The 24324-nt window shown below is 35.2% G+C and overlaps 1 protein-coding gene across 1 annotated transcript in view; it reads right to left on the bottom strand.

The window, feature by feature from the left end:
- Positions 1–24324, bottom strand: part of LOC111061885 — a 72427-nt gene that overhangs the window by 17779 nt on the left and 30324 nt on the right. Inside the window, exons 12-21 of the mRNA XM_039441209.1 lie at positions 24004–24094; positions 21485–21605; positions 19582–19677; positions 19474–19481; positions 18243–18475; positions 14842–14966; positions 12770–12877; positions 7987–8175; positions 2872–3030; positions 766–889 (exon numbers count right to left, since the gene is read on the bottom strand). Of these exons, the coding sequence (XP_039297143.1) occupies positions 766–889; positions 2872–3030; positions 7987–8175; positions 12770–12877; positions 14842–14966; positions 18243–18475; positions 19474–19481; positions 19582–19677; positions 21485–21605; positions 24004–24094 (1254 nt within the window). The remainder of the gene's footprint in view (positions 1–765; positions 890–2871; positions 3031–7986; positions 8176–12769; positions 12878–14841; positions 14967–18242; positions 18476–19473; positions 19482–19581; positions 19678–21484; positions 21606–24003; positions 24095–24324) is intronic.

The following is a 24324-nucleotide window of genomic DNA, read 5'->3' as shown; positions in this document are numbered from 1 at the left end:
GTCATGGTGACACCTCCAACAGAACCAGCGCTGTCTAAAAGCCAACAAATTAGATTAGATGGGACCAAGGTCTATAAATACAGGTTTCGAAAAACCCTGTTTTTGACCAACATTTTCGCCATTTTAGCCGCATCTTGAATCGCATTTGATCGAAATTGTTCGTGTCGGATCCTTATATTGTAATGATCTTACGTTCCAAATTTCAAGTCATTCCGTTAATTGGGAGATTGATTGATTGATTGATTGAGTACTTTATTTATGTAGATTACAATATATACTGGCTTATACACTTATATACAATAGCTTACAATACAGCAAAAGTATAGATGAATTTACATAATATAGACTAAGAAATTATTATTGAACTGTATATGATATGAAAAAGCAATTTGTAATATAATAACTATAGATAATAATCATATTGTTATGCATCCACATAAATTGGCGGAGCTTTGGACATATCAATGTCCATTCTTCGGAAAGAATATTAAAAATATCCTCCCCACTAACTCTCTACCAAACCGAGATATAGAGATGAGATATCGTGTACACAGACGCACATACACTCATACACACACACACACACACACACACACACACACACACACATACATACCAATACCCAAAAATCACTTTTTTGGACTCAGGGGACCTTGAAACGTATAGAAATTTAGGAATGGGGTACCTTAATTTTTTTCGGAAAGCAATACTTTCCTTACCTATGGTAATAGGGCAAGGAAAGTAAAAAAAACGTTGGATGCCTACCTTTCAAGTTATCAGCATACTCCCCCAGGTCAATGTTTCGCGCCCATCTAATGAAACGCTGATTAGTCCAAACTAGTGGATCTGCATCTATGGTCTCACACTGGTGTCTGCGTACTGCCAACGCCTGTCACACAAATTACACTAGAATCACACACATTACACTAGAAACAACACAAAATTACACTAGTCAAATACCAAATTAGTGATCAAACCAATGGATCTGCATCTATGGTCTCACACTGGTGTCTGCGTACTGCCAACGCCTGTCACACAAATTGCACTAGATATTACACTAGAAACACACACACTACACTAGAAACAACACAAAATTACACTAGTCAAATACCAAATTAGTGATCAAACCAATGGATCTGCATCTATAATATTAGAGACAAAGTTAGAGTTCGAAACAATAGATCAGCATCTGTGGTTTAACCTGTTGGCTTACCACTATCATGTGCCTGTCTTATACCGTAAATAAAATATTGAAAATTATGAGATGGAAGATTTTATTAGAAATTGTAGTTGACCGACTGCTGGAATATGATTACTATTTAATAATTTTAGTTCTTTGGTAATTCATTTGCAGAAGCAGAAGTCCTTAGTTCTATTTATTCAGTTATTTCATTGGATATCTATCCTATTATATTAAGCGAGCAATTTCTCTGTATTTATATATCTGGTTATTTTTATATCTGGTTATAAAATCTGGCTACTTTTATATCTAACTATTTTTATATCTGGTTATTTATGTTTAACGGATCTCGAAAACGGCTCTAACGATTTTCACGAAATTTGGAATATAGTAGGTTTTTGATATAAAGATTCGATTGCACTCGGTCTCATTCTTAGGAAAACTCGCTGAACGACATTAAAAGGATAATTCATCGTTGGCTGAAACAGCTGTGGATGGTAAAAAAGTGAGTATGTGAAAAATCAAAATATCGCATCCCCGAAATTCATAAGATGACGTATAGCCAGCTGTGAAATATAAACACGACCATTTTAGAGAATTGTGTTCTGTTTATCAATAAATAAAAATAACGAGTGAAGCTCGGTGCCCCGATATTAATCGTATAATAAAGGCTTATAAACTTAGGGGACAGGGAATTCACGAATGACGCATCATCACGTCTCAACTACTCAACTCATTAACTTTGAAATTTTACAAATAGATTCTCAATTTACCGAGGATGGTTATAGGCCTATTTCAAATTCTTCAAGTACTTGGGAGGTCAAGTTTTTGATGAGACCTATGCGAAGCTCGAGTTACCTGCTAATTTGAATAGTTATTTGTATATCTAGAGTGAAAAGTTCGACTTTTTCTCCCTGTGGGAAAAAGTTTGAAGCCCGAGGCGAAGCCGAGGGCAACAATTTTCCTGAGGGAGAAAAAGTATTTTTCGCTTGTGATGTACACAACATTTTTCCTCCATCTACATTTTTTTATAGAAACTGCAAATTAAATCATTCTAATAACTTACGTATTGGTGACAATGTTTCCTAACAACATAACCTAAAATCTAAAACCTAAAAACCGGTCGTCTGATTGGCACTGCCGATTGCGCTATCTATCGGCCAAAGTTGTAACAATTATATCAGCTGGGCAGGCTACCAAAAATGTTTAACTCCAGATCACGCGGTTCAGATTTGAATTGCAGAATGCAGATCAAAAATATTTGTTGGCTGGTATATTGAATAGAATAAAATATTTTTAAAATTGTATAAAATTTTTATCGACTACTAATATTAAGAATATAATATCATACAAACATATATTTCATGAGTTGATCAAATTTCTGGTTGTGGTATTGAATTCAGTTGACTCAATGACAGACACCTCTATTTCGCTTTCTCATCTGAGCTTAGACCTTCTAACCTATTACCATGTAAGTTTTAAAATAGAGATGCTTACCATGTTATTTAAATGGAGTCACTTTTACTCCCTAGGGAGTTTTTCTGTTTTTTACTACCGAGAGCGAAAAAGTGACACTTTAGTATTATGTTTCAGGGAGTAAAGTAAGTACTTTAGACAGTAGGTGGAGGAAAATAATATTATAACTTGCAGTGAAAATTATAAATTTAGATAGTTCGGAAACTGTGACTAACCTGTCGATCGTATTTCATCATCCTGAGCAGATGTATGCCGTGCACAATGGAGGCCTGATGGAATTTCCTTGTCACACCCAGAAACTTTTCCAACTCTTTTTTGCTCAAGTTGTCCAGCATTCGAGCGTCGACCATGTTGGCCGCAAAATTTTCCGAGTACTGCAAAAATTAATAGAATCAAAAGTTGTCGATATATAGATAGTTAAAAATATATCAATATGTCAACATATAGAGATATATATAGTCTATCTAGAAGGACGGCAACAGTATATAAATATAAAGTATACAAGCAATAAAAATCAGTACAATATTGGATCAAACTTAAAATGTAATAACTATTCTGTACCACAAGGATCGGTGTTAGGTCCATTTTTGTTTCTGTGCTACTTAGGGGGGTTGCCTAAATATATGTGTGATTTAGTTGAACATAGTAAATTATAATTATAAGCTGACGATATAAGTCTGTGCATTGATGATAAGGACTGGAACACAACAGAAATTAAATGTAACAATTCTATATCATTAACTAAAAAGTACCTAAATCATAGACATCTGCTACTTAATGATAACAAAACAAAGTTCTTTCATTTTACTTGTAGAAATTCAGAGGTAAAACAACTTAATTCCGTAAATAATAAGGAAGAAATCAAATTTTTAGGTCTATATCTTGAAAACACACTTAGTTGGTCCGTTCACATTCAAAGAATATGTAAAAAATTAAGCTCAGGAATTTTCGCGCTGAGACGACTAGCAAAAATTTCCAACTTAGAAACTTTAAAAGCAGTGTACTTTGCAATGATCCACTCCCACATTTCATATGGAATTGAAATATATGGAGGAACAAGCATCTCAAACTTAAATAAAATACTCCTATTACAAAAAGAAGCAATAAGAATAATTCTAAATCTTGATAGAGAGCAATCATGCAAGCCATTCTTCAGTAAGTTAAAGTTCAGGACTGTGTACAGCCTTTACATTAATTTATAGGACAATATTATATACAAAAACTAACGAATCTAGATTCCCACGGCAAGTAGATATACATAATTACAACACAAGAAATAAAAATAATTTTACAATAAAGAAACACAATAAGGAAAAATATAAACAAAGTCCAACGTACATGGGAAAAAAATTTATTGGTTGTCTCCCAGGTTGCATAAGACATGAACCTGATAGATCAAAATTTAAGGAATTGCTGAGAGCATATTTGATGGATTTAGCATGCTACAGTATAGACGAGTTTACTGTAAAAAAATGAATTTTATACAGTCACTAATTTCTCTTTAGCTTTAAGTTAGTTTTTAGTTTTTGACTTTTTCATGTACATTTTCATGTATGTTTTGGAAAGAAATAAATGATTGATTGATTGATAGTATCGAATGACGATATCGATAATATCATATCGAAAGAAAAATTCAAATACAAGAGATTGTAAGAAAAGTAGAAAATCAAAGACAATACAGGAAAGATTTGACGACGCAATTTCAAGTAGCTCACAATTCGACATACCTTAACTCTGAGACTGTGGCTTTGCCTATCGGCCTATTGTAGCCACTAGACTACAATACTACCCAAACAAAAACATCCAACATTCATGAAAATCTATTTTTTCATCAGCAACAGATGACCTTTAGTATCTTCTCAAAAGCAACGGGTTGCATCCGAAAAGATACACAAGGAGCTTTAATAAATCTTTCCATCAGCAACAGATGCTATTTTGTATCTTCCCAAAAGCAACGTGTTGCATCCGAAAAGATACACAAGGAGCTATAATGTATCTTTCCATAAGCAACAGATGCTCTTCTGTTTCTTCTCAAAAGCAACGGGTTGCATCCGAAAAGATACACAAGGAGCTTTAACAACAACATGTTACATAGGCAATGTTTACATAGGCAACAGATGCTCTTCTGTATCTTCCCAAAAGCAAGGGTTGCATCCGAAAAGATACACAAGGAGCTTTAATGTATCTTTACATAGGCAACATATGCTCTTCTGTGTCTTCCCAAAAGCAAGGGTTGCATCCGAAAGATACACAAGGAGCTTTTTGAAGGTAAAAAGTAAATTGGTATGGCTTTAGTTGGTGGGGAGTCCCTTGCGGGAAGGTCCCACCGCCTGAATGGGTTTAAGCCGTCAATGGGCCTTACGACTGTCATACTTCAGCCGGGATCAACAATTTAACTTGTCCATCCGATAACATGGGAGTGATCTGGTTAAAAAAACGTTTGGTAATGAGAGGGTTTGAACCCGGGATCTCTATGCTGCTACGCAAGCACTCTATCCACTAGACCACGGATCACTTCTTTTTGAAGGTAGGTGCTTCTAGCACAACAAAACCTATCAGCTGACATTCGATGAACATGCTATTTCCACTGTTGGTGATACGTTGCAACTCTCTCATTCATGAAGAATGTCTGTGTGTAGGGAGCTTCCTCCATCTAGGGATCTCTAGGGTCTCTGAAGCCTCATGTTTCTACACAGCCGTAAATATTTACCCGCGAAACATACGTTGCCTAAATGCAGTTTCAAAGACACGGAGGCAAAGCAAATGCTCAACTAACACTACCTCGACTCAAATCAGCCTCGGACAATAAGATCAGCGGAAAAATTAAACTGGATATAAAAAACTGGACATACAGTAATTTCTTCTTCCATTTAGATATATGACTCGAGATTTGTGCTCCAGCATTTTTTTTCATTTTTCAGTGGACTCGCTTACCTTTATTTTGAGTACCTATTCCTCTGTTTTCTTCCTTCCCCCATTTCTCCCTTCCTTTTTTCCTCATTACTTCTCTTCTCTTCTTTGCCTGCCTATTACATGGGAAACCATAGTTGGCTAGGTATCTTCCTCTCTTTTTTTTCTCTTCTCCAACACACCCAAACACTAAGCCCATGGTTTTTTATATTTGCAACATTTTATTGTGTTTTATTTGTTTCGTAAATCTTTGTAATTTTGTTTTGTCTTGTTTTGTGTGTTTTTTTTTTTAAATCTTACGACTCCAGTCAAGGATACTCCAGTCTCTCGACCTTACGACTTTCTTGCTCATTGCCACTACTTCAGTTCCATGCTACTCCATTTCTAACCTCACAATATTGAAAATGTGACATCCAATTTGTCACTTCTGCGCATGTAACAAATTTTATAATAATTATTATGAATATATTGTCTCATCAAATTCCTATTATTGTATTATCTAAAATGATGAAGCATCACTTTCATAAAACATAACCTCACTTTCATTAAAAATACACGGTACTAGGCAACTCAAGTCGAGGCTCGACCAACATGTCGAGTCGACGCTCGACTCAGTCTCACAGTCGTGACGTCGCGGAGACTAGAGTCGACTGGTCTGAGTGTCACCATTTGGAAACACATGCTCTCCACTAGAGTCCAGTCTCTTCTCCACCTGAGTCACCTAAGTGTGAGTTGAGCCTATGGGACGCATACTGTACATATGTGATGAACAGCATGGGTTCCAGAAAGGGAAATCTACTAAGACTGCAATAGTATCCCTTGTTGAAAGACTAATAGATATAATAGATTCAGGTGAGAAGGCAGCCGCAATATTTCTTGATTTATCCAAAGCTTTTGATTGTGTGAACCATAGAATATTATTGGAAATACTAAAAACTGTAGGTGTGAATGGTATAGAACTAAAATGGTTTGAATCATATCTTATAGGTAGAAACCAGTGTGTTGAGCTTACCAAGGTGGATGGGAATGAAATAGTAAAAATTAAATCTCAAAAACTGTAGGTCCAGGCTGGAGTACCTCAAGGCTCAATTCTGGGTCCCTTACTGTTTCTGTTGTATGTGAACCAATTACCAAAAGAGTTAAAAGATCACAGAGCTCTGTTGTTTGCTGATGACACATCGCTTATCTTTAACAATTATTTATTGGATAGTCTAGAAATAAATGCTTTTACTGGAGTACAGTCAATTGTCCAATTCTTGAAGCAAAGGCAATTAACAATAAATAGTAAGAAATGTCAATTCCTACAATTCAAAAGTAAATATAATTCAGTAGAGGATAGAGAAATAAATGTGTTTGTAGAGGAAAATGAATTAGACCAAGAAGAGAAAGTAGCATTCTTGGGAATTTTATTGGACAGGAAATTAACATGGCATCCTTACATTGAGAGGATATGTAATAAGATATCATCTGGGGTATTTGTCCTGTGGCAGCTTGCTAGGCTGAATGATAAAAAACTATTGTTAACTGCTTACCATGGACTTATACTATCTCATATTAGGTATGCTATTTTAGTATGGGGTAATTCATCTCAACAAAATATGGACAGAGTGTTTAAGATTCAAAAGAAGGCACTCAGATGTATAGAGAAAGTGAATAGGTTAGACTCTTTTAGGCCTTTATTTAAAAAGCTTGGTCTATTAACTGTGCCATCTTTGTATGTATATGAAGTTGTAATGCATGTGAAAACGAGTGGTGTGATCCAGAATTCAGATGTTCATGAGTATAATACGCGAAACAGAGCAGATTATCATATAATGGGTCACAATAGTAGGTTATTTGAACAAAAACCAGATTATATTGGTAGGAAATTTTATAACAAGCTACCTCAAATCTTGAAAAGTAATGATGATTTGAAGATTTTCAAAAAAACAAATGAAAAAATATTTAGTTGATAGAGCTTTTTATAGTGTACAAGAATTCCTTTCCAACCTAAACTAGGTTGAACTACTTAGTGTTAGAATTATTATGTAATAACATGACTTGTCTCCATGACTGGAGTCTTTAGGACGTAATCTAAAAAAAAAAAAAATTTGATTAGATATGCCATGGTATAGGGCGTTCATGTCGCAACTTTTACTGTTATCTCAAGCCGATTACTGTCGATTTTTACTGTTTTGTTGAGGTGAGAGTATATGAACGGTACAATATGAGAGACTACCAGTGTCACACAGCTTCACGGGAAAGAATTACATAAACTATCGGCTTGAGATAACGTTAGTAAAAGTTGCGACATAAACGCCCTATACCATGGGATATCTACTTATGCTATTGTTTCTCTATGGTTTAAGTCTGTGCTAATTTTCTGTAGTTGTGGCCATGTAGAAGATTAAATAAAAGAATTCTAATTGTCATTGACCAACCTGAGCCAATCCGAGATCAGGCAGCCATTCAGAAGACACCCATGTGTGTCCCAGTTGTGCTATGGGCGGATACCTGACCAGACCAGGTTGTCTATGTTCCTCTATGGCTAGTCTCAGCTTCTTGCGATGCATCGGATGGCTGATGCCCAGGCCACACTCTAGCTCAACGTCTGATAGCTCCAACAGCACCTGCAAGTGGTTCGGAGTACACATATAAATACTATCATAAGAGAAAAGATAATAATAATAATAATAATATTTTATTCTCAACAAAAGTAAAACAAAAACAATGTAATACAGTTGAAAAACGTCACAGATAAATAACATAATAACATAAATATCAATCTTAAAATAAAACTCTAATAACATTTAACAATTCATTAAATTTGCAAAATTTAGATAATAATTTTTTCACTCTAACAAGAATTCGTCAACCTCATAGAAAGCCTTCTCACTGAGAAAAGAATATAGTTTTTCGCCACACTGCACAGAAAGCAGCTGTTTTCCAGTCCCTACGTAGATCTGAAAGACCTTGTTTGCAGACGACGTCAGAAAAGGGTTTCTTTTCCGGCTAGGCCAGAAAGTGTCTCTTTCCAGCCGCTCATGGAAGTAGTTAATAAGTCATCCGCTAGATCGGGCGAGTGGCCACTTTCATCATCAGCTAAAGTCGCCATGATTTCAGTTCCAGTTTCGAATCAAACTAATTCGCTTCGCAACCAGTTTTATTCAATTATTTATTGTTGATTAGTGCATTCCGAATTTTCAAAAATGCTTGAAGATGACTGTGGTATTCCAAGTGAAATTTTAAAAGAATCTGAAATCCTGACTGCAAATCTTCTACCACTAAAATCAAGAGATAGGTACGATAGCTTAACGAGTATTCTTTATTTTGTATTCTTTATTTATTTTGTCAGCAATACCTGTAGTGTGGCGAAAAATATCGTTCGCACCACGGGCAAAAATGTTTTTCCAGCTCTCAATCTTTTCTAGTCCTCGGCCTACGGCCTCGGACTTGAAAACCGATTTCGAGCTGGAAAAATCTCATTTTCTGCTCTAGGTGCGAAATATACTATTGTTTTGAATTGTTTTTCTTCAACAATACTTCTCAAATCAGCCGGAAGTTTCACAAAAAACTATTGTCCCCTATAAGTAGGTGTTTTCTCAAATACACTCAGCCTATGTCTCTCAACTGAAATGTTATTCCTTCCTCTAGTGTTATAGCCATGAATATCTGAGTTAACTTGGAATGAATTCAACCTATCCTTCACTTGTAATATTGATTTGAAAATTACAATGATGGAACAGTTAAAATACTTAGGCTACTAAAAGACTCCCGACATGTCTGTGGAAATTTGAGCCCTTCCAGGTATCTTATTGCGGACTTTTGCAGAACAAAAATTCTTTGAATGTTTTGCTTCGAGGTACACCCCCATAATTCAATGCCATAAGTAATGTGGGATTCAATCAGTGCATAGTAGACACTTTTTGCTGTTGTTTTAGGCACCCGTTTAACAATATTTCTAAATGCAAAAAGTGACCTACTCAATTTCAATGATATCTTGTTTACATGATCCTCCAATTAAGCTTGGAATCCATCGACAAACCTAACATGTTCACAACAGTACAACTTTCAATGTTCGTTTCACCAAGTGTTATGGTGGGGTGAAAAGGACGATACTTATAATCAAAGCTGATGACATGACTTTTGTTTGAATTTATAGTGAGGTCTGAATCATTAAAAAACTGCACAACCTCATTTGCCATGTTATTTGCCTCAATCTCCAAGTCTATGAGATCTGATCTCTTAAATAGCAAGGTACAATCATCGGCATAGAGAGTAATATTATCAGTGACAGGAACATTGAATTAAATATCATTTATATAATAAGTGGTTCGGAGTACACATATAAATACTATCATAAGAGAAAAGATAACATACGAAGATATCCCATAGTATGAGGTGAGGTGTTTATGACCTGGCTACATTTGAACTGTCGTATAAATAAGAATCATAGTACTGGTATATATTTCGGTGCGTAACAATACCACAATCAGTCATATAATCGTAAACGTATATCAGCAATAAAATAATTTTTATCTTCTGCTTTATGTATCTAAACGTAATTAGTTTTAAATTAAAAATTTAAGACACAGTCACGGGTTCCTTCTTCTATACTTTTTGTTGTTTATTTTATTACTAGCAGGTAACTCGTGCTTCGCAAGGGTCTTTCTTAAAACTTGACGTAATGAAATCTAGAAGAATTCAAAATAGGCCTATAAGAATCCTCGGTTGATTAAGAATAAATTTATATGCTGCATTTCAAGTAAATCAGTATGACCACCATTCAATTAAAAAAAGAAGTTGGATTCAAAATGGCGGAAACAATTTGGGTGTGGAGGGAAACCTGTTTTTATCATTCGAAAAGGATCCCCAATCATACCTATCTTCTAATTTTCCTTTTAAGAGAAATCTTCAAAAATTGTTCTAGCTGAAAAATTAATAATCCATGCCACGTGTAGGCCTAAACATTGCATAAGGAAAACGAAGTTTCAAAACTATGTTTTTCAGGTAGAAAGCAATATACGTAGAAACAGATGTATCTTTTTTAATTTCAACCATATGAGTTGGTGATTTTTTAATGAAATCGAATGTACCATTAATGAATTTTAAACATTAAGTGCCGGTTGCACAAAAGCCGGTTAAATTTTACCGTGGTTAATTTCACGAGGACCAATCAGAGAGAGCGTTTTAGAAGAGACGTCTTCTCTGATTGGTTCTCGTGGAATTAATCACGGTTATAATTTAACCGACTTATGTGCAACCGGGCCTTATTCTGAAAAATCTAGAAGGAAAATTAAAATTTGGGCTTCCAGGTGCACGAGATTGATATTTTTAGAATCTATGTGCAAAATTTGGAGATCTAAATCATTCCCGTATTCCGGTATGCAATCCACAAGTTGACATGTTTTGATGCGAACAAACGAACAAACACAACCCTACTCTCTCTTATTTTATTATTTATTATATTATGTCTTATACCTTTGGCTTAACTCATTATTTGGTTATATTTTACTTTTGATTCAACTTATTTTTCCGTTCAATCATATTTCTCATCACTTTGATCGTACAAAACTGGAAAATTCCGTATATCTTCAATAAGTTGTTCACTCTCTATGTTAAACCATAGAGAAACAATAGTGTAAGTAGATATCCCATGGTATAGGGCGTTTATGTCGCAACGTTTACTGTTATCCCCAAGCCGATAGTTCACGTAATTCTTTCCTATGCAGCTAGGTGACGTAGGTAGTCTCTCATATTGTGCCGTTCATACACTCTCACCCCAACAAAACAGTAAAAATCGACAATAATCGACAGTAATCGGCTTGAGATAACAGTAAAAGTTGCGACATAAACGCCCTATCCCATGGGGTATCTACTTAAGCTATTGTTTCTCTATGGTTAAACGAGGCCGCACCATCATCGTCAAAAAGTGAACTGAACTAGTAGGTGAGTCGCGGGCAACAAAGTCACGGTGACGGTGCTGACGCGGTGCGGTAGTATATGTGTCCCTACACGTTTGAAAGCATTTGTTTTCTCACTCGCCGTAGTACGACGTCCGACACTCAGCGGTACCGCGGTGCGGTTATGTGTGTCCCGGCCATATATAAGAGTTCATGTAAACAGGTTACCTGTACAGAGGTACAAGCTCCCATCTACCAGCGTAAAAATCAAAACTAGCGTCAGTGATTTACCTACATTTCAAAACCAGGGTCTATGTGAAAGACCCCATTTGATAACATACATTTCAAAACCAGGGTCAGTGTGAAAGCCACCATTTACCATTTCATTTTTTTCATCCCACTGACCACCTATGAAAGGGGTATAAGGATTTGTCAATTATAATCTAAGTCGTCAATCTTTGCATTCTATAATGCAAAAAGAATTCCTCACTAAAATAAGGACAAACCTGCAACAACTCCTCCCTCACCTTAATTCTGAACTTTTCACCTGTAAGAGCTTTTATGCGTGTTGGCAATGAATTATAAAGCCGAATTCCTGCACTCTTTACCCCCCTCTCATACATACCAGTTCGATGAATGTCGTCTCTGAGGTTTTGTCTATATCTGGTATTGTATGAGTGGAATAGCTCTCCTGTATTGGACCTATCTGATTCCTATCAATAAAACAAAGAGCCTCTAAAATATATTATACACCTGGTAGTGGGAGAATCTTCAACTCTTTGAAATAATCTCTACAACTTGCTCTAATAGATTCACCCACCATCACTCTAACTGCCCACTTTTGAATCCTAAATATATGTATTGCATGAGTTGAATTGCCCCAAAATATAACACCGTATGAAAGAAGAGAATGGAACACAGCAAAATAAACACTTCTAAGCGTTCCTGCATCCAGCAATTTCTTCACGGTTCTAAGAACAAATACTGCTGAGTTTATTTGCTTTTTAGCTGGTCTAAATGAGGTAGCCAGGAGAGTTCAGAGTCCAGTACTACTCCAAGTACCTTTGCCTCGTTTGCTGAACCTATGTTTCTATCTCTCGTATCCAATACTGCTTCCCGAGCCGTCCTGAATGGAATCTGCATAGTCTTATTGTTATTTAGTACCAACATATTTGAGACAGACCAGCCATTCTTCTAGTTTCTGAAGAGCTCTTCTACTTTCAGATTCCATATCATGCTGACTGTTACTTTTCAATACCAACATACATTTCAAATCCAGGCCAGTGTGAAACCCCCATTTACTAACATGCGTTTCACTTACCTTTCCGGACTTGACATTCTCAGCACAGCGGGGTCCATATTGGGGCATTCCGAGGGCAATCTCTAGCCAAGCCAGTACTGTCGGGGCTCTCCATCGTTCCATTGGAACCTGAAACAATTAACAATTTTCCAAAAAATATCTACAAAATCACATGTCAACTTGAATAAACATCGAGCATAATACTATGAAAATATAATTTTATAAGTTTGATTTGATTACATTTTCTTCCCGGGGACTCTAAAAGAGTTTAGGAAATCGTCATGGAGGATTATTTGTCCAAAAAATGGAAGAATACAAATAAACATGAATACATCACATTCTAAAATGTACATTACAATTTAACCCTTCCAAAAAGCATCATTCTCCATTCATAAATTCTTGAATACTATAGTATACCCCGTTTGCTAAATATTTTTAATAGATTTTTGAAAATATTCTTATTTCAACCTAATAGTGGTATCTATTTTTTACAATATTGTGTTAGGACTATGCCTGACTTTTCTTCAACTACGTATTTTTGTCATTACATGAAATAAATATATAAGTAATACCATAGATAAAAAATAGCATAAGAAGATATCCCATTGTTCACGACCGATTACTGCCGACTATTGCGAATATCTTATTAGATAATAAGAAGGTACATGGGTACAAGGTCTGATGTTATCTTTTCTATGACGTTTAAACATAGAGAAAATATGGCATAAGAGTATATACCATAGTATAGGTCTTTTATGTTGGAAATATCTTCTCCGATTACTGTCTATTATTAGTGTGTTGTTGGGAGTGTAAGAGTGTAAGAAGGGCACAGTATGAGAGACTACCAGCGTCACATAGCTTTACCAAAAACAACTACTAGGACTATCGGCTTCAGTTAACACTCACATTTGCAACATAGACACCCTATACACTGTCTATTATTAGTGTGTTGTTGGGAGTGTAAGAGTGTAAGAAGGGCACAGTATGAGAGACTACCAGCGTCACATAGCTTCACCAAAAACAACTACTAGGACTATCGGCTTCAGTTAACACTCACATTTGCAACATAGACACCCTATACACTGTCTATTATTAGTGTGTTGTTGGGAGTGTAAGAGTGTAAGAAGGGCACAGTATGAGAGACTACCAGCGTCACATAGCTTCACCAAAAACAACTACTAGGACTATCGGCTTCAGTTAACACTCACATTTGCAACATAGACACCCTATACACTGTCTATTATTAGTGTGTTGTTGGGAGTGTAAGAGTGTAAGAAGGGCACAGTATGAGAGACTACCAGCGTTACATAGCTTCACCAAAAACAACTACTAGGACTATCGGCTTCAGTTAACACTCACATTTGCAACATAAACGTCCTTTACCATGGCATATCACCATACATGATACAGTATCAAGATCAACACAATATGATAGCAGGACACTTGTTAGGTGAACCTCTATACAAAGCCCGACTATCTACCAAATCTGGGAGATTGCATTTTTCATGAAATCCATGATACAGTTTCGACACAATTATGATACAGTATCAACACAATGTGATACAGTATCATCTCAACTAGATACACAACACTATAATTTGATACAAAACTTCCAAACTTTGAATGACTCTGGTAGTCTCTCACACTGTGAATTATAATACCTAGCAGTTCGTCATGGAAAGTGAAATAGATGGGTATTTATTCCAGTTTATTTATTTATTTTAGAAATACTTTCTGAAAGAATGGACTTTTTCGTGCCAGTGAAGGTTTTCAAAGCAAAGCTTAAGTCTCTTACAGAGTATATTTTTTAATGCTGGCAAAATTGCTATATTGATCATTTGCATGTCATAATTTCACGACACAAAGTTATTTGTTATTTTGAGCAACTCAAAGACATTTATATCAATGTACCTGAACTTTTTCTCTTTTCATTTTTGACTTGTGCAACTCACAAAGGCCTTGAGCTGTCATTCTGCACGTTAAAAACCTACTATTATTCTGTGTATTTAGATGTGTTCTAACTTGTCTATTTGTACAAATAAAGGTATTATTATTATTATTATTATTATTATTATTATTTAGTTTCGAGTTACCTGGCCCGCTTCTCTTAGAAGTCGTAATTTCTCAGCATACCCCTCCTCTGTTAGGGGCGACCAACTCCTAGCTCCTCCCCCTCCCACACTGGCATAAGTCGGGTCTCCACACGCCGACAGTGCGTCTAAAAATCACAATTCAGGCACACATTAATGCATCCAAATAACACAACTCTTAGGGCCAGTTGCACGTACGTCTGTTAAATATGGACTTTAACGCCGATTAACAAATCAGCGTTAGTTTTACGGATTCATTTCTGTTCCACAAAGATCGGTTAGTTTTCAATCCCGATTAATAATAATAATAATAACTTTTATTCACTTCATTGTACAATTTTACAAAGCATAATAACATAAAAAATATCAAGTGCACTCCTCATTAGGCTAGGCCTGCGTCGAGGAGTGGTTCGTCTTATGAATTACAGAAAATATATAAGAAAAACGATTCAGCTGCTTCAAGTACTATATAGAGCTACTTACATAAATAGTATTATCTTATGCCATTAAGCAATCTAAACAAAAATACACATCTTCCACAAAAAGAAACAAATTGATTACAATGCTTAGTTTATATAGCCTAGTTTACAGAATTAAGTTAAAAAACATATTTCAATGAAACAAAACGAAACGAAACAATTTATGAAGCCGATAAATACAGTCTTAACCTTCTACAGAAAATCGATAAGGAGGACTCTCTAGAATATCGAAAGGTAAAACATTAAATACGAGGACCCTGAAAGGCTGCATGACCAGCCGCAGATGCAGTTACACATCTCGGCTCATACAGTTTCTCTCTGGCTTGACCACGAGTTGTATATCCATGTTCAGGAGTCACTGGAAAATCTAATGGTCGTTCAAATACATATTTTAATAAGTTCAATTTGTATAAATCCTCAGGGCTTAGAACTTTGAATTCTTTATAGATTAGGTTAGTGGGATATCAGACATATTTTTACAATTTTCTTATACTGCAAAATAAGGGGTTGTAAGATGGAAGATCCACAACCTCCCCATCCAACAATGCCGTATTCAATTGCAGAAGAGATTAGGGCAAGGAATACCATCCTCAACTGGTACAATGGAAGAATATTTCTCAATTGAACAAACTTATAAAATGTTTTCCTTAATCTATTACAAACATAAGAAATATGTGGCTCCCACCTTAGTCGAGAATCTATCATGATGCCTAGGTATTTTACAGAATCATGAACAAGTTTTAACATGATTAAGTTTTCCGGTTAACTAACCACGATTTTAACGGTTTCACAATCCGGCAACACTGTAATTTAACCGACAAATGTTATTATTATGAAAAAATGGCACAAAAGTGAGGTTATTATGTTATTGAAGCGGTGACTATTCATTACGCATGCGCCATAAAAATGTTCTGTCTGTCGCCAGTGTCAAGTGCTATCTGCAGACGAATCAGATCGAAAACTAACCTCAAAAATCAGAATTTAATTTTGAATGAAGAGTATAAAATCAACCTTCAAAATTCAAAATTTTAAATCATCATTCCTGGACCGAAAATCAAGTGACGAAGCAGTGTGAGATTACATAACCTTATCTTTTGGATAACATTAAAATTTTATCAAAATTTTTGGAGAGAAATAGTACAGGCTCAGCCTAGTTTTTCCTCCAATGTCATAATTGTATTATGATTATAGTATTTTATACAATAAATGGAATAAATAAATGGAATAAATGTTAATATCAGCTAAATACACTTCTCTATTTTATTAACGGATGAAATTCATTCATATATTTAGCTCATACTTTGAATTCTGTAGTTTTTTTTTTACCAAAAACTGATTGTAAGACAGCTATCAGTAGGTACCTAACGGCGTTAGTTTGATTTAATTCCCCGTGAATGGCCTGTTGAATTTTTTTTACGATTGTTTAACGCCAGTTTAACTGGCGTTATTTTTCGATTTTTCCTTTGTGCAACCAAATTTTCTTCATTTCAGCTAATCGCCGTTAAAATGGTTGCCAACTAATCAGTGTTGAAAAATTTTACGCCGGTTAGCTAATCGGCGTTATCGCTTGAAATTTCTGTTTTGTGCAACCAAAATGCATCGGTTAGTGGTAATCTCGATTAAAGTATGGCATTTTATCGTTATTAAACGTTAACCGACGTACGTGCAACTGGGTGTAACACTAATTAATCCAAATCATTAAGGATTAATATGAATGTGAAATTTATTTATTTTTGAAATTTTGAAATTTTGAAATTTATTTGCCAAAAAATTCTTACATTACAAAAATTTGAAATAGACAAGTCTAACAAAAACATAATATCTTAAACTAAGAAATAACATAGAATAGAACTTGGACTAATCATGAAACCTAAGATAAAAGTAGAATTTTTAAGCGCCACCAGCAAAAGAAAAAAACATCTTGCCCGCTGGTGGAGTATTAAATAAATAAATAAATAAATAAAAAGAAAATCAAAAACTTGAAAAAGTAGATCAACTAAAAAGAATAAACGAGTAAATACATAGATATCTTAAAAACGAATGAAAAACTAATTAAATGAGAAAAAAAATTTTAAATGAGAAAAAAAGACAAATCAAATTGGCACTACCACCATTCCGCTCCCAGTGAAAAAAAAGAACCACTCCTTAATCCAAGTATCAATCATTCTATCTTGGACTTTTAATTCAAAATCAAAAGGTAAAATATTTATAAATCTAGTGCTCATATACATGATCTGTCTTCTTAGAAAGCTCAACTTTGAATCGTGGATAATATACTTCAAAGATGTGTCAGGTCTTAAGTTATAAAACAGTTTATCAGTTCTGATAAATGTATCTTGTTTTTCACAATATGTTTAAGAAGTCTTTTTAAATAAAGTTGCTTATTGTCATTACATTAAATTCAACAAAGAGGGATTCACTTGAATATAACCTAGGTTTTTAAAAATTGTCTAATTATTTATTTATTTATTAGAACAGTCACAAACAGGATATTTAGAAAGAGAAACAGGCAATTGCCCAAATTCTTCAATTCCTTGATTTTGGCACATGAATAGTCCAAAGTGAGGTCAAGTTTAAATTTCTGTTTTCACCAAAGATTAACTTTGTACTTTTGAATCAAAAATAAATTAAGAAGGTGAGTGTCATAGGCTCCACCCATACAAATAACCATATTGATTGAAGACTGTACAAAAGCATAGTATATCATCCTAAGACTTTCCAAGTTGAAAATGTTGTTAATTTTGTAAAATTTATAGTTGCATATTTTAGTTTATTGCAAAGGAAAGTTATGTGTGAACTCCACCTCAAATATATTTGCCAAATAGCTCACAGACATTTCTACAATCACAAAACAATAAATTTAACAAAAGTGCAAAATTTTAGAACAAATTTAGAATGAATGGATGAATGAATAAATGAACTGACCGTCATGACTGCTAGGCGAGGGGACCTTACTGCGATGTCTACTCCTGGCGAACACCCGCGATATACTGCCCCAAGGTCCACTACCCCCTCCTGTTCCTGTAATCACAAACACATTAAAAGATGAATTAATAAACATATAAATGAATGCATGAATAGATAATAGATAGATACATACGAGATACATAGATAAATGAGTAATAATCTTTGACATTCCCCAAGCAAACGCCTCCACCCTAAGTGCATATATTTTGTTTTTGTCTCTTTACTAAACGGTTTTGTATTCTAGGTCGTCAAATACATTGGTTATTGCGACCTCGGCCATACCGTCAACACAAATACAACTACATTTATTTATAGATCCCGCCAAACTATAAGTAATTTGCAATGTGAAGAACTCTGATTTATCGTTAGTAAATATTATAAACCCCCTTACATAAAGTCAAAAAATTGGGTACATTCTACATTGACTGATGATAATTTCATACAAAACTTGAATTCAAGTAAACTATAGTGAGGTGCACGTTATAATGGCAGTGTGAGATTACATAACCTTATCTTTTGGATAACATTAAAATTTTATCAAAATTTTTGGAGAGAAATAGTACAGGCTCAGCCTAGTTTTTCCTCCAATGTCATAATATTGTATTATGATTATAGTATTTTATACAATAAATGGAATAAATAAATGGAATAAATGTTAATATCAGCTAAATACACTTCTCTATTTTATTAACGGACGAAATTCATTCATATATTTAGCTCATACTTTGAATTCTGTAGTTTTTTTTTACCAAAAACTGATTGTAAGACAGCTATCAGTAGGTACCTAACGGCGTTAGTTTGATTTAATTCCCCGTGAATGGCCTGTTAAATTTTTTTTTACGTCGATTGTTTAACGCCAGTTCAACTGGCGTTATTTTTCAATTTTTCCTTTGTGCAACCAAATTTTCTTCATTTCAGCTAATCGCCGTTAAAATGGTGCCAACTAATCAGTGTTGAAAAATTTTTACGCCGGTTAGCTTAATCGGCGTTATCGCTTGAAATTTCTGTTTTGTGCAACCAAAATGCATCGGTTAGTGCTAATCTCGATTTAAGTATGGCATTTTATCGTTATTAAACGTTAACCGACGTACGTGCAACTGGGGGTAACACTAATTAATCCAAATCATTAAGGATTAATATGAATGTGAATTTGAAATTTTGAAATTTATTTATTTGCCAAATAGCTCACAGACATTTCTACAATCACAAAATAATAAATTTAACAAAAGTGCAAAATTTTAGAACAAACTTTAGAATGAACGAACAAATAAATGGATGAATGAATAAATGAACTGACCGTCATGACTGCTAGGCGAGGGGACCTTACTGCGATGTCTACTCCTGGCGAAAACCCGCGATATACTGCCCCACGGTCCACTACCCCCTCCTGTTCCTGTAATCACAAATACATTAAAAGATGAATTAATAAACATATAAATGAATGCATGAATAGATAATAGATACATACATACGAGATACATAGATAAATGAGTAATAATCTTTGACATTCCCCAAGCAAACGCCTCCACCCTAAGTGCATATATTTTGTTTTTGTCTCTTTACTAAACGGTTTTGTATTCTAGGTCGTCAAATACATTGGTTATTGCGACCTCGGCCATACCGTCAACACAAATACAACTACATTTATTACAACTACGGATACAACTACATTTATTTATAGATCCCGCCAAACTATAAGTAATTTGCAATGTGAAGAACTCTGATTTATCGTTAGTAAATATTATAAACCCCCTTACATAAAGTCAAAAAATTGGGTACATTCTACATTGACTGATGATAATTTCATACAAAACTTGAATTCAAGTAAACTATAGTGAGGTCCACGTTATAATGGCAGTGTTTGATTAGCAATGGCATTGCTATCCTTGTCTATCATTCAACAAAGCGAATAGCGCTATCTCTTTCTCGCTTTGATCTGTTGCCAGATCGTCATTTAACAAAATAGAATTGATAATCAATTAAACATTTTTATTGATGAAAATTCATTATTAAATCATTGAAAAATATAAGTTATTGCTTGATAAAATATAGTTGATTATTTTAACCCTTGGACTACCCAACCTTCTTCACATACAGCGAATACCAACTGGGGTAACTGGGTCACCCCAACAAGATTTCTGTTTTATATCTTTATTCTATATTTTTTCCATTAATAATTCATCTATGAAATGCATTACAAAAGCTTTTAATATAATCAAAAATAAATTTCTTTTGTTGAAAAATATGTTTTCAATCAAAAACTGACAGGACAAAAAAATTGAGCATTCTATCAAATAGATGTAGGGGGAATGTTGTCAAATAATCAAATTATGGCTATAGAGAAGCAATTTTTTCAAATTTAGATTTCAAGTGATCATTATGAATCAGGTTTGGCGAAAAAATGATAATTGGACATTAAATTTATATCTTATGCATTCCGATAATGGATGGAATATACCAAAAAATTGCATGACATGGAATACCAAGCGGGGTAATAGAGTTACCCCAAGGATAAATCTGCTAATAATTGAAAAAATAAGAGGAATGAAATGATTTTATGAGAAAAAACAACTAAAGTGATATGTTTTTAACAAGTACTCAAGGTTTCAATGAAATACAACAACATTATCTACAAAAAAATGGGGAAAATGTGGGTTGGGGTAGTCCAATTACCCCGCTTGGTAGTGGAAGGGTTAAACGAGAATGAACCGATGATATTACATCAATAAACCTGTATCAGCTACCGGCATTGACAAGACAGATGATCGACAACATTGTTCTATTTTTCTCCACTGCCATTATAACGTGGACCTCACTATAGGCTAAAGTGTACATCAGCTGTACTTTTAGGAATAGCCTAAGTTTGTTTTTTTTTGGTTCGTGTTTAAAAATTTCTCTAATAAGTGTTTATTCTCTATTTTAAAAATAACTGAGTGTTTATTATTATTATTATTTTGGTATATGGAACATCTAAATTTAAAAGAATGGTTTGTATGAATATTTTTGGACTGAAAATTCTGTGGAAATGTAGAAGACAACCTCATTTTGGACTTTTAATGTTACCTAAATTTGGGAGAGAAATAGTACAAGGTATTCTTAGTTTTTCTCTCCCGATCTGTGCTCTATTGTAAAAAGAATAAAATAAAGAATAATAATAATAAAAGTGAACGTCACTTGAATGAATGGATGAATTACCTCTAGGGCAGACCACAACTCCTAGATGACAGTCTCTCCTTGCTGCGTCGATGGTTGGCAGGCACCACTCTGTCATCTAACAGCTGATCGAATGAAGGCGGTGGACTGGTCAGCTGTTCCACACTCCTATAAAAAATATTTAATTTTATTTTTTCAGTGATACACAAAACACAATTCATTGAAATTGGGTCGATGTCAAACGAGGCAAACGACAGAAGAGACCAGCGACAGTCGAGACCAGCGACGGTAGACACCGGCGACATTCGAGGCCAGCGACGGTAGAGGACTCCTGAAAAAGTGGCCTCAAATGTCGCCTGCGTTAGGCGACAGTTGAAACCACTCTAATTTTTGTACAGCCCCGACAGTCGAGACCTGCGACGGCAGAGGACTCCTGAAAAAGAGGCCTCAAATGTCGCCTGCGTTAGGCGACAGTTGAGGCCTCTCTAATTTCTGTACACTCCCGACAGTCGAGACCTGCGACCGTAGAGGACTCCTGAAAAAGAGGCCTCAATTGTCGCCTGCGCTAGGCTCTCCAGAATGGTAGACAGCACCAAAAGAATATTATCATTTAATTTGTATGGATTTACCAGCAATTGAATAATATCCCATTATTCCTTCCATATTATGAATAAGTATTGCAACTTTACAACTGTAAATAAACCTTAGTTGCTTCATCATAAAAAACAAAATTTTCAAACTCGTAAATACCTTTTTGATACTTTGATGTCAAATTCTCAGTTCATGATAGATGTAGGATATTATTCTACGAATCAATATCCTGTTACAAATCAATAACTTTTATCAATTTCACACATTCACATTTTACATTTTCTTGATCTATATATACATTGAGCTTTTCTCATAAAAACTAAATTGTTCATTTATTTCATTAACGATGTTGCTTATGGAATTAATCACATGATTACTTTCATATGATGATAGCATCATATGTATAAGTTCTAATATAAGTTATAATCATTATAAAATTTGTCTGGAATCGCAGTAGGATGTGTCCTCAACTGACGCTTGCTGCAAGCGAGTCTCTAATTTTTGTACAGGCCCGACAGTCGAGACCAGCGACATTCGAGGCCAGCGACGGTAGAGGACTCCTGAAAAAGAGGCCTCAAATGTCGCCTGCGTTAGGCGACAGTTGAGGCCACTCTAATTTTTGTACAGCCCCGACAGTCGAGACCTACGACGGGAGAGGACTCCTGAAAAAGTGGCCTCAAATGTCGCCTGCGTTAGGCGACAGTTGAGGCCACTCTAATTTTCGTACACTCCCAACAGTCGAGGCCTACGACCGTAGAGGACTGTAAAACAGTCCTCTACGGTCGTAGGCCTCGAATGTTGTCGGTCTCGACTGTCGCGCCCCCATTGAAATTACTTGGGAAGGACCAACAGGCACATCCCAAAACTGCTCCTTCCCCGAATTTCGATTCCTACACTAGTCCAAAAATTAGGATATACTTTATACTCTATTCTTCATTGACTCTTACAATAAGTACATCAGCAAGATGATAGGGAGAGAAAAAATAAGCTAACCTTGTGCTATTCCTCTCCAAAAATCAAATAAGGTTACACATAGTCCCAAGTAGGTTAAGGTGGGCCGTCCACTAGAACCGTTTTCGTCCGAACTAGCATCGGCCGAAAACTACCGAACGCGACCGAACGATCACCCAACAAAGAAAGGAGTGTTGCTCGTCCATTGCAACAGGTTCATACGGCCGTGCATGGCCGTCTCCGGCCGATCAATTTTTCGATCCGAATTGAATGGGATTTTCCGGCTCTATCCGGCCGAACTAACTAGTCGAGCTGAGACAAAAAAGTGTACCTAACCTAAAATTGTTTCACAGTCTTGTTTTTTGAAGTTGTAACTATGGACAATGAAAAGATGATAAGTTTGGTTCAGGAGCATGTTCCATTGTGGGATATGCGAGACAAAAGATATCATTTCATTTATTTGCAATACAAATGAGACTAATGTAATAACATTGGTAGATAAAATAATAAGGTAGTCCTTGTGCTATTTTTCTTCCAAATTTGTAGGTGACACAGTCCAAGATGAGGTTAGAATTTCACGTGTACAATTTTCACAGAAATCTAGTCCAAAATAAACATGAAAACTATAAATTTTGAATCATCATCGTGATTTTCAAAGGAATCTGAGGACAAAGTTTGCTGAACAAATAATATGATCCGAAGGTAAGATTATTGTAATAAATAAATAATTTAGTGGATATTTGTTTATTCAATTTTCAAAATTTTCAATATAATCATTGGTTATGAAAAATTGTGGTGGCTATGATAGTAGTTCGCTCAATAATTGGCAACTAGACCGACGTAAACGGTTCCAATGGACGACCATATTCGGCCGAATTAACGGCCGGCAGATTCGTCCGATCCAACGGCCGAACGGATCGATTGAATACGGTTCCAGTAAACGGTTACCTCAAGTCTTGTATTGGTCACTTCACAAAATTCTCAGTAATTATCAACAAATATGAAAGTCTGAATGTTGTTTTACCTGGATAGATTACTATTTTCCAGAGACCTTGAAAAAGGATGGGCGTTTAGAGGTGAGAGAGATGGACTGTTGCAATCCTTGGGCGTCGTCACTGCAATCAGACAAAGGCAGAACACTCATTAGTTTCTACATTAATATTAGTTTAGACCTTTAAACTACCTTAAGTACTTTTTTATAATAAGGGTCTTTTCAAGCCTGGTTTTCACTAGTAGAGTTAGTGGTCGAGTAACTGGCATACTAACTCTACCGAGCTAACTCTACTCTACTTACTTGGTCGAGTAACTGTTTCCACTACAATTGAGAATAGTAGGTAAAGTGTGT

Source organism: Nilaparvata lugens, chromosome 14 (genome assembly GCF_014356525.2).
Source record: "Nilaparvata lugens isolate BPH chromosome 14, ASM1435652v1, whole genome shotgun sequence".
Classification (NCBI taxonomy): Eukaryota; Metazoa; Arthropoda; class Insecta; order Hemiptera; family Delphacidae; genus Nilaparvata; species Nilaparvata lugens.
Note: the sequence above shows the minus strand (reverse complement) of the source record. Positions and strands in the feature narration are given on the sequence as shown.